The following is a 16,867-nucleotide window of genomic DNA, read 5'->3' as shown; positions in this document are numbered from 1 at the left end:
AGGAGAGTAGGGAGGGACAGACACTAGGAATAGGTAGCTATGGGGAGGAAGTGGGAGGGGAGCTGTTGCATTGTGGTAAACTGTGGTCATTGACATGAGACAAAGTATATGTGAACTGCTGTATGGAAAGTGAATTCCTCTGTAAATCTTCACCCAAATAAAAAAAAAAAATCCTAAAATCTTAAAACCAAACAGTTATTCAACTGCTACAAAAATATCTACCTTGAGCATTATAGATTAAGAACTTTCTTTAAAAAAAAAAAAATGAATTTGAAAAGACAAGTCACAGATGAATAAAATAGTTGCAAAACATCTCTGGTAAAAGATTTGTATACAGACTGTATAAAGTACTTTACAGTTCAATGATAAGACCAATTTAGATAATTATACATTGGTTAAATCGTCTGGAAAAGACCTCTTTAAAGTATTAGAAAGCAAAGATATTGCTTTGAAGACTAAGATATAACTGACCCATGCAATGTTATTTTCTGTGAACAAGGAAGACCAAAGAAGAGCTGATGCCTTTGAATAGATGTGTTGGTGAAGAATACAGAAAATACCATGGACTGCCTGCCAGTAGAACAGACAAATCTGTCCTGAAAAAAGTACAACAAAAATACTCCTTCGAAGGGAAGATAGTGTGACTGTGTCTCACATACTGTGGACATGTTGTCAGGAGGAACTAGCTCCCTGGAGAGGGACCTCATGTTTGGTAAAGTGGAGGATCAGCAAAAAGGAGGAGGACCCTCACTGGGATGGATTGGCCATAGTGGCTACAACTGTGGACTCATAGATAGCAATAATTTTAAGAATGGTGCAGGTCTTGGCAGTGTTTTGTTCTGCTGTGCATGGGGTTGCTGTGATTCAGAACTGACTCAGTGGACCTAACAACAACAACAAAACATTCACCATCATAAGACAACTTAGTTTTTAAGAATGGACGAAAGATTTGAAAAGACATCCCCCAAATAATTATACCGCTGCCAAATTAGCATATGAAAAGATTCTCACCATCATTACTCATCAAAGAAATGCAGATTAAATATAATGAGATACAACTACATACCCTCTAGCCTATTTAAGACTTACTGTATTAAATGCTGGCAAGGGTATAGAACAACTGGAAATCTCATACATTAGTATGGTGAGCACAAATGGAACAGCAAGAACAGAGGTCATGAGAATGTTCACACATTAGGAAGATAGGAATCATTGTCAATAAATAATCTGTGTAGAAGATGTTGAATGGTAACCTAAACTGCTGTGTAAACCTTCCCCGAAAACACAGTTTAACTTAAAAAAAAAAAAAAAAAAAAAGCTACAGCCTCTTTGGAAAGCAAGTTTGACAGTTTATTAAGAAGTTAAGCATATACTTTCCATACAACAAAATAATCCTTCTGCTAAATATTTACCCAAGAGAAATGAAAAACGATCACACCAAGACTTAAATGTGGATGCTCATAGCAACATGGGCAGACAGCTTTATGGAGAACTGGAAGTGGTAGGGAAGGCTGTGAGGTGGCAGCAGGTAGCTTTTGGTGGGCTGGAGCTGGTGGGGAAGGCCAGGAAGCAGGAGTGGAGCAGTTTTGAACAGCTAAGGGAGATGAACTAGTCTGTCAGTTTTTCATCATGTGGTGGCTTGCGTGTTGCTGTGAGGCTGGAGGCTGTGCTACCAATGTTTCAAGTGCCAACAGGGTTAGCCATGGCAGACAGGTTTCACCAGAGCTTCCAGCCCAAGACAGACTTGGAAAAAAGAAGAGGCCATCCACTTCTCAAAGAATTGGCCAGTGAAAATCTTAGGAATAGTGGTGAAACACTGTCTGATATATTACTGAAAAATAGCCCTGAAACATTGTCTGATATAGTGCCAGAAGATGAGCCCTTCAGGTCAGAAGGCACTCAAAATAAGACTAGGAAAGAGCTGCCTCCTCAGAATAGAGCCAACCTTAAAGATGTGAGTGGAGTAAAGCTTTCAGGATCTCCTTTTACTGATGTGGCACAACTCAAGATAAAAAGAAACAGCTGCAAATATCCATTAATAATCTGAACATGGAATGCACGAAGTATGAATCTAGGAAAATTGGAAGTTGTCAAAAATGAAATGGAACACATAAAGATCGATATGCTAGGCATTAGTGAGCTGGGGTGGACCGGTTTTGGCCATTTTGAATCAGACAACCATAAGATCTATTATGCCGAGAATGACAGATTGAAGAGGAATGGTGTAGCATTCATCATCACAAAGAATGTTTCAAGATCTATCGTGAAGTACAATGCTGTCAGTGATAGGATAATATCCATACACCTACAAGGAAGACTAGTTAATATTACTATTATTCAAATTTACACATCAACTGCCAAAAGCAAAGATGAGGAAATGGGACATTTTTACCAACTTCTGCAGTGTGAAATCAACCGAACATGCACTCAAGATGTGTTAATTATCACTGGTGATTGGAATGCAAAAGTTGGAAACAAAGAAGAATCACCAGTAGTCAGAAAATACGGTCTTCGTGATAGAAATGTCACTGGAGATCACATGATAGAATTTTGCAAGACCAAAAATTTATTCATTGCAAATACCTTTTACCAACAACACAAACTGTGGCTGTACACGTGGACTTTGCCCGTCGGAGTACACAGGAATCAGATTTAGTACATCTGTGGCAAGAGGCAATGGAGAAGCTCGGTATCTTCAGCCAAAACAAGACCAGGAGCTGATTGTGGAACAGACCATCAACTGCTAATATGCAAGTTCAAGTTGAAACTGAAGACAAATAAAACAATTCCAGGAGAGCCAAAATAGGACCTTGATTTTTATCCCTCCTGAATTTTAGAGACCATCTAAAGAGTAGATTCGATGCATTGAACAACAGTGACCAAAAACCAGAAAAATTGTGGAATGACATCAAGAACATCATCCATGAAGAAAGCAAAAGGTCATTAAAAGACCAAAGTGGATGTCAGAAGAGACTCTCAAACTTGCCCTAGAATGGAGAATAGCTAAAGCAGATAGGAAAATTGACAGGGTGTAAAAGAGCTAAACAGAAGATTTCAAAGAGCAGCTTGAGAAGACAGAATCAGTTATTATGATGAAATGTGCAAAGAGTTGAAGTTAGAAAACCAAAAGGGAAGAACACACTTGGCATTTCTCAAGCTGAAAGAACTGAGGACAAAATTCAAGCCAGAACATTTAATTGTACTCATGAGGACCTATACGTAAACCATTTTGTCATTTGAACATAACAAGGGGATACTGCATGGTTTAAAATCAGGAAAGGAGTGCATCAGGGTTGTTTCCTTTCACCATACTTAATTCAACTTGTATGCTGAGCAAATAATCTGAGAAGCTGGACTATATGAAGAAGAATGTGGCATCAGGATAGGAGGATGCCTCATTAACAACCTGAGATACACAGATGACACAACTTTGCTTGCTGAAAGTGAGGATGACTTGGAGCACTTACTGATGAAGATTGAAGACTACACTCTGCGGTATGGATTACACTTCAATATAAAGAAAACAAAAATCCTCACAAGTAGACCAGTAAGCAGCATCACGATAAATGGAGAAAGATTGAAGTTTTCAAACACTTCATATTACTTGATTCTATAATCAACACCAATGGAAGCGGCAGTCAGTATATCAAAAGACATATTGCATTGGGAAAATCTGTTGCAGAAGACCTCTTTCAAGTGCTGAAGAGCAAAGATATCTCCTTGAAGACTAGGATGCGCCTAACCCAAGCCATGGTATTTTCAGTAGCCTCATACGCACGTGAGAGCTGGGCCATGAATAAAGAAGATCGAAGAAGAGTTGATGCTTTTGAGTTGTGGTGCTGGTGAAGAATGCTGAAAGTACCATGGACTGCTGGAAGGACTAACAAATCTGTCCTGGAAGAAGTGCAGCTGGAATGCTCCTTGGAAGCATTAATGGCCAGACTTCGTCTCACCTACTTTGGTCATGTTGTCAGAAGAGACCATTCTCTGGAGAAGGATGTCATGCTTGGTAAAGTGGAGAGTCAATAAAAGAAGGGAAGGCCTTCAGTGAGCTGGGTAGACACAGGACTGCATCGATGGGCTCAGGTATAGTAGGAATAGTGAGGCTGGCTCAGGACTGGGCAGTGTTTGTTCTGTTGTACATAAGGTTGCTATGAGTTGGAGGTGACTCGACAGCACATAACAACAACATAGCAACATTGTTCATTATAGAGATAATCTGGAAACAACCCAGAAAACCATCAACTGGTAAATGAATAAACAAATTGTGGTACATACATAGTAAAATACTGATCAGTGATTTTAAAAAAGAATGAAGTACAATGAGAATGAATTTCAAAAGTATTTTGTGCTATGTGAAAAAAGCCAGACACAAAAGGCTACATGGCATAGTTTCCATTGATATGATAATTGTAGAAAAGGCAATGCTATAGGACAGAAAACAGATCACTGATACTAGGGGTGGAGATGGGTGAGGAAGATACTGATTTCAAAGAAATAAAAGGAACTTTTTGATAATGGAAATGTTCTATATCTTAATTACCATTTTGATGGTTACATGACTATATACTTTGTCAAAACTTTTATGTAAATATACCCAAAAATTCTGATGTTTAAGAAAGTTTTAGGAAGATTCTGTAAGAAATGATTCATGAAGTCAGTTATTTAAATATTGTACAAATAACTTGGGGAGACGAAGGCCGCCCACTTCTGATGCCAGACTGTATGATGGATAACACCCCTTTGCACACCAACTGTGTCCTGTGGAAATTTCAGCATATGTTCCCTGTTCATTTCAGACTCCAGCTGTTCATGCAGCCCTTCTCTGATCCCAGTCTACCTGGGGCTAGGTCGGTGAGTAATAGCCACAAGCTCAGAACTCCCTCAACTTCAGACCAGCCAACTGCCACTACTCCTTTGAGTCCTATAATTCACTCAAATGACTCACAGAGCTCATAGGAAACACTATAACTATATTAACAGCTTTTTTTAGTATAACAAAAAAGGATACAAAGAAGTGCATAGGAAGAGATCTGGGAAGGGTCACAGTGTGAGGCTTCCGTGTCCCTCTCCTATGCATGGTCACCAACAAGGAAGCTACTTGAGCCTCCATTTTCCAGGCTTAGCATCAGCCCCCAGGTATGTATTCCCTCTTGGTATGGTCAGCCCCATTCATTAGCTTGAAGTGTTGGTATTGCTCAGAAAAAATTATAACAAAGACCAAATGGCTTCGTGCAAGGTGTATTTCCAGTGTGTGGAGCATGTTGTTGTTAGGTGCTGTAGAATCATTTCCAACTCGAGTTGTACACTCTGTGTACAACAGAATAAACACTGCCTAATCCTGTGCTATCCTCACGATCATTGCTGTTTGAGCCCATGTTGCAGCCACTTGTCAGTCCATCTTGTTGAAGGTCTTCCTCTTTTTCACCGACCCTCTACTTTACCCCAATCATAATATCCTTCTCCAGGGAGTAGTCCCTTCTGACAGCATGGCCAAAGTAGGTGAGTTGATGTCTGGCCATTCTGGCTTCTAAGGAACATTCCAGCTGCACTTCCTCCAGGACAGATTTGTTGTTCTGGTAGTGCATGGTATTTTCAGTATTCTTCGCCAACACTACAATTCAAAGGCATCAGTTCTTCTTCAGTCTTCCTTGTTCATTGTCCAGCTTTCACATTCACAGGAGATGATTGAAAATACCATGACTTGGGTCAGGTCCACCTTAGTCCTCCAAGTGACATCTTTGCTTTTTAATGCTTTAAAGAGATCTTTTGCTGCAGATTTACCCAAAGAGTATGTTGTTTGATTTTGGGAACAATAGTGGTCTTTTAAATTTAGAATGATATTAATGCTTCTAGAAATGAAAAGTTGTTAATGTACATCTTTTATTTATTCAACAAATATTTAATAAAGTACCTGTTGTACTTTAGGAACTGTCCTAAATAAATAATTATTCTGTGAGCAGCAGGAATAGAATTTTAATCAAATAGGTATGTAAGTACAATATTTTAATATTGATAAAAGCAACTGAGAACTGTGTGTGCTGATGAAAATGTTTAGCAGAGAGAAATAGCATTCTAAATGCAAAAAGACTGAGACAAGAATGAGCTTGATTTGCAAGCAGCCATTTAGATGCAATGATGGGTTTCTCCTCATCCAGAGCAAAGAATGAAGAAAACCAAAGACACATGGAAACAGTCAATCCAAGGGACTGGAAGACCATACTATCCTCAGCCTATTATATGATCATGAGATTAAAAGAACTAGTTGGTACAGGGGGAGCTCTGGTAGCGTAGTGCCTAAGGTACTTGACTGCTAATTAGAAGACTGGCGGTTCAAACCCACCAGCCACTCCTCGGAAGGAAGATGGGGTAGTCTACCTCCGTAGTGATACTGCCTCGGAAACCCAAGGAGGGGTTGCTATGAGTCAGGTGTGACTGTACAGCACATAACAACAACAACAACAGTTGGTGCAGATAGAGTAGGAGAACAATGTGGACTAAAACTCAAAATCATTTTTTAAAAAAAGAAAAAGACCAGGTTTGCTTGTCTGGTAGAGCCTGGTGAGACCCCTGAGACTATGGCCCCTAGCTACCTTTCAGGTCTGGAATTGAACCCTCACTTCTGTGGCTTCCAGCCATATAATAGACAAACATATGGGGTGAACATTTACATCAGGTAGATACACTACTTGGAGCAGTCAGTCATGGTATAACTGAAGGGCAGGGAGTACATGGGAGGGAAGGACACAGGGAAGAGATAACTATGGGGAGGAAGTGGGAAGAGAGCCATTACATTGTAGGGAATTGGAGTCAGTGTCATGAGACAAAATGTATATGAACTGCTGTATGGAAAATAAATTTGCTCTGTAAAGTTTCACTCGAATCACAATAAAAAAATTTTTTTAAAGACATCAACAAAACAGAGAGGGATTGGAATGGGTAGATTATACCAAATGATAAAGCTGGAAAGTTAGGCAGGGGCTTTGTCATGTACGGTCTTAACAGAATTGAGTTGGTTTTGTAATTGTCATTAGATTTTACTGTATAACACACCACCCCAAAACTTAGTGGCTTAAAGCAACAAACATTTATTATTTCTCATGATTCTTTGTGTCTGTTGGACAGTTTCTCTATGCTTGCTCAGCTGCAGCTTGGATGGTATATAGTTCATTCCTATGGCTTGATAGTTCACATGGTATTGTTCTTTGGTTGCAAGTTTCCCGAGAACAACAAGAGAGGACAAGTCCCAATGCACAAACACTTTACAAGTCTTTGCTTCCATCACATTTGCTATTGTTGTACTGGTAGACGTAAGTCATGTGGCCAAGCATAGAATGTGGGAGTATACTACCTACGGGCCTATGGGGGGTACTATAACATTAAAGTTGTTTAGTTGGTTGGAAGGCTGTCTGGTGGCATAGTGGCTAAGGCACTTGACTGCTAACCAGAAGGCTGGTGGTTCAAACCCACCAGCCACTCCTCAGAAGGAAGGTTGGGCAGTCTACCTCCATAGTGATACCACCTTGGAAACCCAAGGAGGGGTCGCTATGAGTCGGATCCAACTCGATGGCAGTGGGGTGTGTTAGTTGGTTGGATGTGCCATGGTTTTTCATGGAATTAATGATTACAACAGTTTCTCAGCCTTGATGGGTTCTTTTGGTCAGGAGTTAAAACCTTTGACTTCTTTTATGAAGGTTCAGCGAACTATTGCCAAACAGATTCAGATGGTTCGGCAAGTTGGTAAAGGCCGGTATGGAGAAGTGTGGATGGGTAAATGGCGTGGTGAAAAGGTGGCAGTCAAAGTGTTTTTTACCACTGAAGAAGCTAGCTGGTTTCGAGAAACTGAAATCTACCAAACTGTGCTTATGCGCCATGAGAATATCCTTGGTGAGTACACATCTGATTTTATTTGATTTCAACCAACTGTGTATTCTGACAAGGTTAAAGGGATGCTGGTGGAAACCTACCATATGGGCTTTGAAAAGTATGTTAATTCACTTACGTACATTTGAGTAAGGTATATTGCCTAAGCCATTTGACTGAGAACCAGAAGCGTCGGTTCAAACCCACCAACCACTCCTTGGAAGGAAGGTTGGGCAATCTATTTCCATAGAGATACTGCCTTGGAAACCCAAAGAGGGGTCACTATGAGTTGGGAAAACGACTCGATGGCAGTGAGTTTGGGTTTTGGTTTGTCTATTTAGTTAAAGGAAACCCAGCAGAATGCACGGTTAAAACACAACACAGTCTTAAATGCCAACCAACCAATTTATTTACCACTTAACTAAAGAAACAACAATGAGTTAAAACACTGAAAGAAATAACTACTTCATTGGAGTTTATTGTTTTTTTTAATATAGTAACAGAAATCAAGTATTTTGTAGGTACTTTATGTAAGTTTCTAAGCTAATTTTAACTAGATGTACCTTTTGCCTTTTGTAAGCTGAACACCTGTCTCCCATATAATACATTTCATTGTACTATGCGTAGCAGGTATTTCCCCCACATGTACACAGTAGCAAAATAATTTAGGTGTGATCTGACCCTAAACATGGGTACATAAACTGATCAAGCTCTCTGCCCTTTTTTTGCCACTACTATTTCCCTACCCTTTAATTTGAAGTTGTGTGTATCAGTAGTATGTGGGTCAATATGATAAGTATTCAGTAACCTTTTTTGGCAGGGAAAGAAGAGGAAGAGATAGGAAGAGAGGTAGCAGTATTGTAGACCTGCCAGTCAACAGGCCAGACTGAAAAGGCAAATATGATGGGCAAATGGGAGTTGGCTTAGTTAGAAACAATTCTTGATTGAACATTTTTGGCTTTATTATTCTAAAATGTCCATTTTCCAATTTGAAATTGAGAACGTTTCCACATTCTTTCTTTGTAAAGGTTTTACCTGCTTAGAGAATCATGTAGGTTGGTAACATTTCCAAGATAATTATTATATGATATCTGATCTTATAGTCCACTCAGCGGCACCTCAGAAGAAAGAACTGGTGATCAATGAAAAACTGAACAGCCCTATGGAGCAGAATTCTACTCTGATACACATGGGGTCACTATGAGTCAGAATTGACTCAATGGCAACTGATAGTGTGATCTTATACTTAGTCATATTATTGCCATTTGCATGATTATTGTTAAGAGTTTTTTTAATTTAATGCAGAAGTATAAAGTTCTGTGTGTTAATGGTAGACATAGAGTTTTTGGCAACAGATTTAGGAGATTTTGTCAGGCAAATTAAGTTTTCATTACCTACGTTGTTTTCAATATCTTCATCATTACTCTTCTTGGCCACCTCTGATGATAACTAACATTTTAAACTCATTAATTGGGCAGGTTTTATAGCAGCAGATATTAAAGGCACAGGTTCCTGGACTCAACTCTATTTGATTACTGATTACCATGAAAATGGATCTCTCTATGACTTCCTGAAATGTGCTACACTAGACACCAGAGCTCTACTTAAGCTGGCTTATTCAGCTGCCTGTGGCCTGTGCCATCTCCATACAGAAATATATGGCACCCAAGGAAAGCCTGCAATTGCTCATCGAGACCTAAAAAGCAAAAATATCCTCATCAAGAAAAATGGAAGTTGTTGTATTGCTGATCTGGGCCTTGCTGTTAAATTCAATAGGTGAGTAGCTCTTTGCCCCGCTGTTTTGAAATTACTTTAAGATATTTGCTTGTTTGTATTCAGGATGGTATAATTCTAAAAATTTGTGTGTTATATATTTATATAAATATATAGTTGTTATACAGTGTTTTTTTTTTTTTTAACAAAAATTGCATCCTATTCATAATGCTCAGTTTCTTGCTTTTTATTGTCTTAAGCCATCTTTCCACTTCAATTTGTATAGAACCATCACGTTCTTTTTAAGATGCAAAGTTGTCTATAATATGAATGTACTATAATTTATCCCAACTGTTACTCAATTGATAGACACTGAATTTATCTCTAGTTTATCTCTGTCATTACAAAAATGTTGTAAAGAACATTGGTGGTGTATTAAACCCTTAGATATATTACAACTTTGAGCACTTTTACAAGTGATTTAAGATGGATTCCTAGAGGTGTTAATCAGACAAAGGGTATGTACATGTTAATATATGGTATATTGTACATTATCCTTGCAGAGAGTGTGCATTAATTTATATTCTCACAAAAGGGTATGAGTATGTCATTTCTCCATTCCACTTGATATTGTCAATATTTTAAACAATTACAAAGTTTTACCAAACCATTGAAACCCTTTTATTAATGTTGTAACTATAGAAAACAACAGCCATTTAGCATGTCAGAATTTATTTCAGTCCATAAAATAAAAAGTACCTGTCTGTAAGATAAAAATAAGAGACATTTAAATCTTCTTTCCCCTGGCTGTTAACTATGTTCTAAACCTGGTCAGTTGTTTTTCATCATTGTAGTGGTTTTTTGGTGCAAATGTTCATCAAATGCTGTATAAGAAAATATAACATGTTACTAATCTCTGCTTCAGAGAATCTGCTAGAACTAGAGACCTAAACAACAAAGTATTCCTGTCTTCCAATTCTAATATATAGTCCAAAAATTAAAAAACCAGTAAATATCATTTATTACTAATTGTCGATATGATTATGTGAAAATTACTCACAACAGACCTGGTAGTCTGATTGGACCCATAGGACATGTAATCCTGTGTCATGAAGGCTGGGCTTATCACATGAAAATGGTAAAAGTAAATGATTCCTCTCATAATTTTTATTTTTCCATTTACTTTTCCTGGAGCTGCAACTGTTTCTTCTTTTCAGTGTTGTCTTTATTCTTAGATTTCTATTTCATTTTACTTCCTTACTCCTTGAAGTCATTTTTTTCCTGTGGGTGAATGACATTCTTTCTGGATTGCATTGCTTTCCCTTCTATTTGTTTCTCAACCCACTCCATTCTGGCTCCCCCCCCCCCCCCCATCATACCATGGCAGTAGCTCTTACTAAGGTCAGCAACAACCTACCTTCATGTTGATAAACCTAAATAGTATTTTTAGTTGTCAATTTATTTAACCTCAGCAGCATTCAACAATATTGATTCTCTCCTTCTTGAATAGTTGCTTCTCTTTGCTTCTGTGACATAACACTCTTGGTTTCTTTTTCCTTCTCCATATGTTCCTCCTCTGTCTCTTTGCAGGTTTATCAACCTAACAACCAATGTGGGAGTCCCTCAAAGCTCAGCCTAAGGCCCTGTTGTCTTCTCACTCAAAATTTCTCCTTAGTTGACACTACTGTGTCCATGGCTTTAATTCTTTCTCTATGTAGGCCGTTCAAAAACAAGAAGGAAAAGGTGCTAGCCAAATAAAACTATGTGTATCCATTATTCATAATTAATAGCAAAGCTCAGAATAGAATGCCATGTTTAAAAGGTTAGCTGTTACATACATGGTTGTCTTTTTTGCTAAATTATAAGTAGCATGAGGTCAAGTCTTTTTTTTGAATCCTCAATATCTAGTACAGAACTTGGCACATAGGAGAAACTCAGCAAATACTTACTGAATACTTGTTTTATATTTTTTTAAAAAAATGTTTTTTATTAAAAATTTTGAGCATACACAATTGGGGAAAGTGAATGCTTAAATTTGTTTTATTTCTAACCTTTCCTTGATACTGCAGAAGTAGACTCAGTCCTAAAACTCAGTATGGAAAATTAATAAAAATGTAACTGTGGACTGATCTTGATGAGAATTTTTGTGTGCCTAATGGGATTTTCAAATTATAAAATCTCAATTCCTACCTGCAATCTTGAAATCCCAGAAGAACTAAGAATGATAAAAGTAAATGATTACTCTCAATTTATTTTAATATTCTTTTTTTCTGGGATATACTCAGCTGTACTAGTGCTTATATTCAGTTTTGTTGTCTTTCTTAGACACCAAACTCATTTAGTGACAAAACCTGATCTGACCTGATGTGAGGGGTTTATTTGTCTTTATTTATCCAGCTTAGTATGAATATTCATACTTAGTGTTTTATTGCCAACATAGTAATGAGTTTGATTAAGAGTACTGTTCCAGACTCTCCTGGAGCTGTTACATAATGTTGTTGTTGTTGTTATGTGCCGTCGAGTCGGCCCCCCTCCTTGGGTTTCTGAGACAGTATCACTACGGAAGTAGGATTGCCCAACCTTCCTTCCGAGGAGTGGCTGGTAGATTTGAGCCGCCAGCCTTCTGGTTAGCAGTCAAGTGCCTTAGGCACTATGCTACCAGAGCTCCTATGTTACATAATATTTAACAGACCTATTTTCTAAAATCTGAAAGATTCTGAATTTCAAAACACATCTGGCCCCATGGATTTCTGATAAGGGATTATAGAGCTATAGAGAGAGACTTAACAGTTACAGAATCTTACAAAATGTAAGATTAACTATTGTATCAACATGGACCTCAGCATGTATGTTGTCTTTCTGCTATTTCAGTGATACAAATGAAGTTGATGTGCCCTTGAATACCAGGGTGGGTACGAAACGCTATATGGCTCCAGAAGTGTTAGATGAAAGCCTGAATAAAAACCATTTCCAGCCATACATAATGGCTGACATCTATAGCTTTGGCCTGATCATTTGGGAAATGGCTCGTCGTTGTATCACAGGAGGTAGGAATTTGGGGTAGTGTGATTCTGGTTATACTTAAATATCCATCATTTTTTAAAATAATGGCTCCAGTTATGTAATTTAAATGTTGTGTGATTCAGGGATCCTTGAGACCACCTCTGTGGTTGTTCATGTTAAGTGACATCAAGTTGGTTTCAACTCAGTTATCCTGTGTACAACAGAACAAAACACTGCCTGCTCCTGCACTGTCTTCACAATTGTGGCTATGTCTGAGCACATTATTGGAGCCAGCTGTGTCAGTCCATCTTGTTGAGGGTCTTTCTCTTTTTTGCTGACCTTCTACCAAGCATGATGTCCTTTTCCAGGGATTGGTCCTTCCTGATAACATGTCCAAAGTTTGTGAAACCACCTCTAATCTAAGTTCAGTGATTTTTCTAGGATTGATGGGATTCAACATATAGTTGTACTCATAGTTACGATTTATTACAGTGAAGGATACAAAACAAAGGAGCAAAGGTAAAAAGCACCTGGGGTGGAGTCCAGAGAAAACCAGGTATTCACTTCCAAAAATGAGTCTTGATGGCACAGTTGTTAAGCATTCAGATGGGAACCAAAAGGTCAGCAGTTTGAACCCACCAGCAACTCTCTGGAAAAAAACGATGTGACACTCTGCTTCTGTGAGGATCACAGCCTTGGAAACACTACGGGACAGTTCTCCTCTGCCCTGTAGGGTCACTATGAGTCAGAATTGACTCAGTGCTAAAGGATTTGTTTTCTCTTGGTGTTTTATGCTTCCAAAAGTCCTTGTTGTTGTTGTTGTTTGCCATCGAGTCGGCCCCGACTCATAGCGACCCCTCCTTGGGTTTCCGAGGCAGTATCACTACGGAAGTAGGAATGCCCAACCTTCCTTCCGAGGAGTGGCTGGTGGGTTTGAACTGCCAGCCTTCTGGTTAGCAGTCAAGTGCCTTAGCCACTATGCTACCAGAGCTCCTAACATGTGGTGTAAATATTATCATCCAAGAGAACTCATTAGAGACTCAGCACCCAAGCTATTTATCAGGAACTGGTCACATAGGCATCCTCTGCCTAGCATGTACATGGGATTTCAGAATCCCAGAAGTAAAGCTGGTGTTCTGTGTAAACCACATTGTTTATACAATTTAGACACAGAGAACTACTCTTAGCATTTTGAGAAAGTTTTACATTGCTTTGGGAAGCTGCTTACCAACCAAGTTCCTAGATAACTAGCCCATGGCCAATATTGCTAGCAGCCCTTTTTAAGGAGAGCATCTTCAGACCTGCCATATTTTTTTCTGCATATCACATGAAGTCTTTATACTGCAAAACAAAACTAGTAGAGCAGTCATGTAAGAAAATAATTAGATTAAAAATTTAGGGTAAGTGAGCAATTCATCTTGCTTTTTTCTAAGAGATATTGGTAATAAAACCTTTATGGATTGAATGTATCGCAGTTGTAATGGGAACCTTTATGGATGTAGAAGAAGTTATTGAACATAAACAACAGATGAAAGTGCAGTTACTATTGAAAGTGAATCATCCACTCTTAAAAGTCTTTATGTAGGAATATGGTTTAATTTCATAGTTCATTAAAGATGCTGAATAGATATGTTTTATTCAGTCATCATTTTTGTGCCCAGTGTATATTTTTTACTTCTAGGGATTGTAGAGGAGTACCAGTTGCCATACTATAACATGGTACCCAATGATCCTTCCTATGAAGATATGCGTGAGGTTGTGTGTGTCAAACGTTTGCGACCAATTGTGTCTAATCGCTGGAACAGTGATGAAGTAAGTGGAACTCCACTCCCTGAGAAAGTGATTAGTAAGTCTTGCCACAGATGTTTACCTGCTTACTACCTTCTCTTTTCTCTTCAGTGTCTACGAGCAGTTTTGAAGCTAATGTCAGAATGCTGGGCCCACAATCCAGCCTCTAGACTTACAGCATTGAGAATCAAGAAAACACTTGCCAAGATGGTTGAATCCCAAGATGTAAAGATTTGACACTTACACAGTCATGAGCAGAAAATCCAGACTAGAACTATTTCACCCAAGGAATGGGAGAATAAGGATGTTAACTTGGTTCTCAGACTCTTTCCTCACTACACCTTCATGGGCTGCTAATATTAAACCTTTCAGTACTCTGTAGAATATAGGCTGGGAACTTCTAAAAACTTAAATCTTTCTATATGGACAGCTTTATTTTAAATGTGGTTTTTGATGCTTTTTCTTTTTAATTGTTTTTTTATGAACTGCATCAAGACTTCAGTCCTATTAAGTCTCCAGTCAAAGTCTGGGTACTGAATTGCCTGTTCATGAAATGGTGCTTTCTGTGAAAGCCTTAAGAGATAAATGAATTTAGCAGAGATGGAGAAATAATAACTTCTGCCTCTACCTGAAAAAAATGTAATCTGTTTGTATTTACCTTTGTAAAACAGCCTATAGATTATGATCTGTTTGGGATACCACTTAGTTTATTATAGTTTGTCATTGCCTTTATAATGGAGTGTGTGTGTGTGGCCATGAACGTGCACACCAAGATTATGAATGCTGAGGAAGACATTGGTGGTTAGTAGTTTCGTGCTTGAAAAATGCAATATCTGATCAAGATTGGCCAATCACATAAAAACCTTACAAATGACATCAGTTTCCCCACCAACTGCATTTCTTACATAAAAGTTGATATAAAGGTCAAAAGAAATTAGAAATGTCTATAAATTTGGGCTTCGTTTTCCTGACCACCATTGTTTTGTTTGTTGTGTGTAATTATTTTTATGTCATGAAAACATCCTTTCCAAAATTGGAACTTAAGATGCCATGAACCTTCTAAGGAAAAAGTACTTCTTATTGAAGTGAATTACATATGATAGCAATGTAAGTGCCTATAACCATATCCTGTATTCCTTTAAATTCTCAGTAACTTTGAAAAGAAAGTTATTTATATTTTGTGTGTAATGTGCTTTATTTGTGAAACTCCTGCTCCATTACAACCATATTCATACATTCATACTGTAGAAACCAGCTTATGTACATCTCACATCCTGTCCTTAAGGGAAAAAGTAAAAGATCATCAGAAAAAAATGTTATAAAGTAGAGTGATGTCAATTTTCAGAATGAATGCATTCATTGTAATTTACCAAAACCAAGATTTTGTTTTGTTAAGATATACTCGAGGCAAAAATCTTTAATTAAGATAATATTTCGATTTTCCTTTATGAAAGGAACCACTAATTATAAATTTATATGTTGGAGCTTATATAACTTTATCAACAACTACTGTTAAATAAGTTTTAAACATCTAAATTATTTGAAATGTTGGTTTTATGATTTCTGTTCCATAACTTGTAAAGAAAATGAAAAGTCTGGCATAAAAATCAGTATCTATTCCATATCTATATCTATACTTTAGAGATGTTATTCAATAAAATGCTACATATTTTATAGATGCCTTGTTATCCCAAGAAATATTCCTTACTTACTTACAGTTATTATACATATGTCCTATTCTGAAAAAACAGCTCATGGGGGCGTCAAGTCAGTTTTCTTTGAGTGAAAAATAAATTAAATGTGATTGTATCACAACATACTCAAAAAGCTTTAAGTTAAAGGGAGAAAAAAAGAGCATTTGTCCCTTCCATTATAAAAACAAAAATTGTCTGGCATTAAGGTTGAAATTCATCTATTTGTCTACACATCAAATTTCATAAATTTAGACTTGCTTGGAAAGATTGAACAGTTTTGACTTTGTTTTACTGATAAAGTTTTCTTTAATTGAAATTTGAAGTATTCGTCATAAGTAAATTTGCTTGTTGATAATACCCAATACCTTGTACTTTAAAAATGTTTTTCCACATCTCTAAAATGAGAAATACAGATACTATAACCTATATTGTCTTGTGGTTTGAGAACGCTGAAGCGCTCTGATTTACTTGGTCTAACCAAAATCAAACTCACTGCCATCAAGTCAGGTCTGACTCATAGCAACCCCTCCTTGGGTTTCCGAGGCAGTATCACTACGGAAGTAGATTGCCCAACCTTCCTTCCAAGGAGTGGCTTAACTTTATTTTTTACTTGATTAATTATAAATCTTGAAAATCATTTATCATCTTAATAAACAAGAAAGTATATAAGGAAAGGCACACTTTCCTCTTGGAAATATTAAAATGGTAGATGTAAGTAGAAAATTATAGATAGTTTGGAGGTAACAGAGCAGTGTAAATATTTTTTTTTTTTGAAAGTTGCTTGGTGAATAAAAGTGATTAATCTT

General features: G+C 37.6%; 1 protein-coding gene across 1 annotated transcript in view; it reads left to right on the top strand.

Moving 5' to 3' along the window:
- The window catches only part of BMPR1A (bone morphogenetic protein receptor type 1A), an 83,408-nt gene extending 68,804 nt beyond the window's left edge, over positions 1–14,604 (top strand). The window contains exons 6-10 of the mRNA XM_007955932.1: positions 7,695–7,887; positions 9,342–9,639; positions 12,448–12,623; positions 14,261–14,391; positions 14,479–14,604. Of these exons, the coding sequence (XP_007954123.1) occupies positions 7,695–7,887; positions 9,342–9,639; positions 12,448–12,623; positions 14,261–14,391; positions 14,479–14,604 (924 nt within the window). The remainder of the gene's footprint in view (positions 1–7,694; positions 7,888–9,341; positions 9,640–12,447; positions 12,624–14,260; positions 14,392–14,478) is intronic.
- The last annotated feature ends 2,263 nt before the right edge of the window (positions 14,605–16,867 follow it).

Source organism: Orycteropus afer, unplaced genomic scaffold, assembly GCF_000298275.1.
Source record: "Orycteropus afer afer isolate SDZICR_OR568_19922 unplaced genomic scaffold, OryAfe1.0 scaffold00547, whole genome shotgun sequence".
In the NCBI taxonomy this organism is placed as follows: Eukaryota; Metazoa; Chordata; class Mammalia; order Tubulidentata; family Orycteropodidae; genus Orycteropus; species Orycteropus afer.
This window is presented reverse-complemented; position numbering and strand designations above follow the sequence as displayed.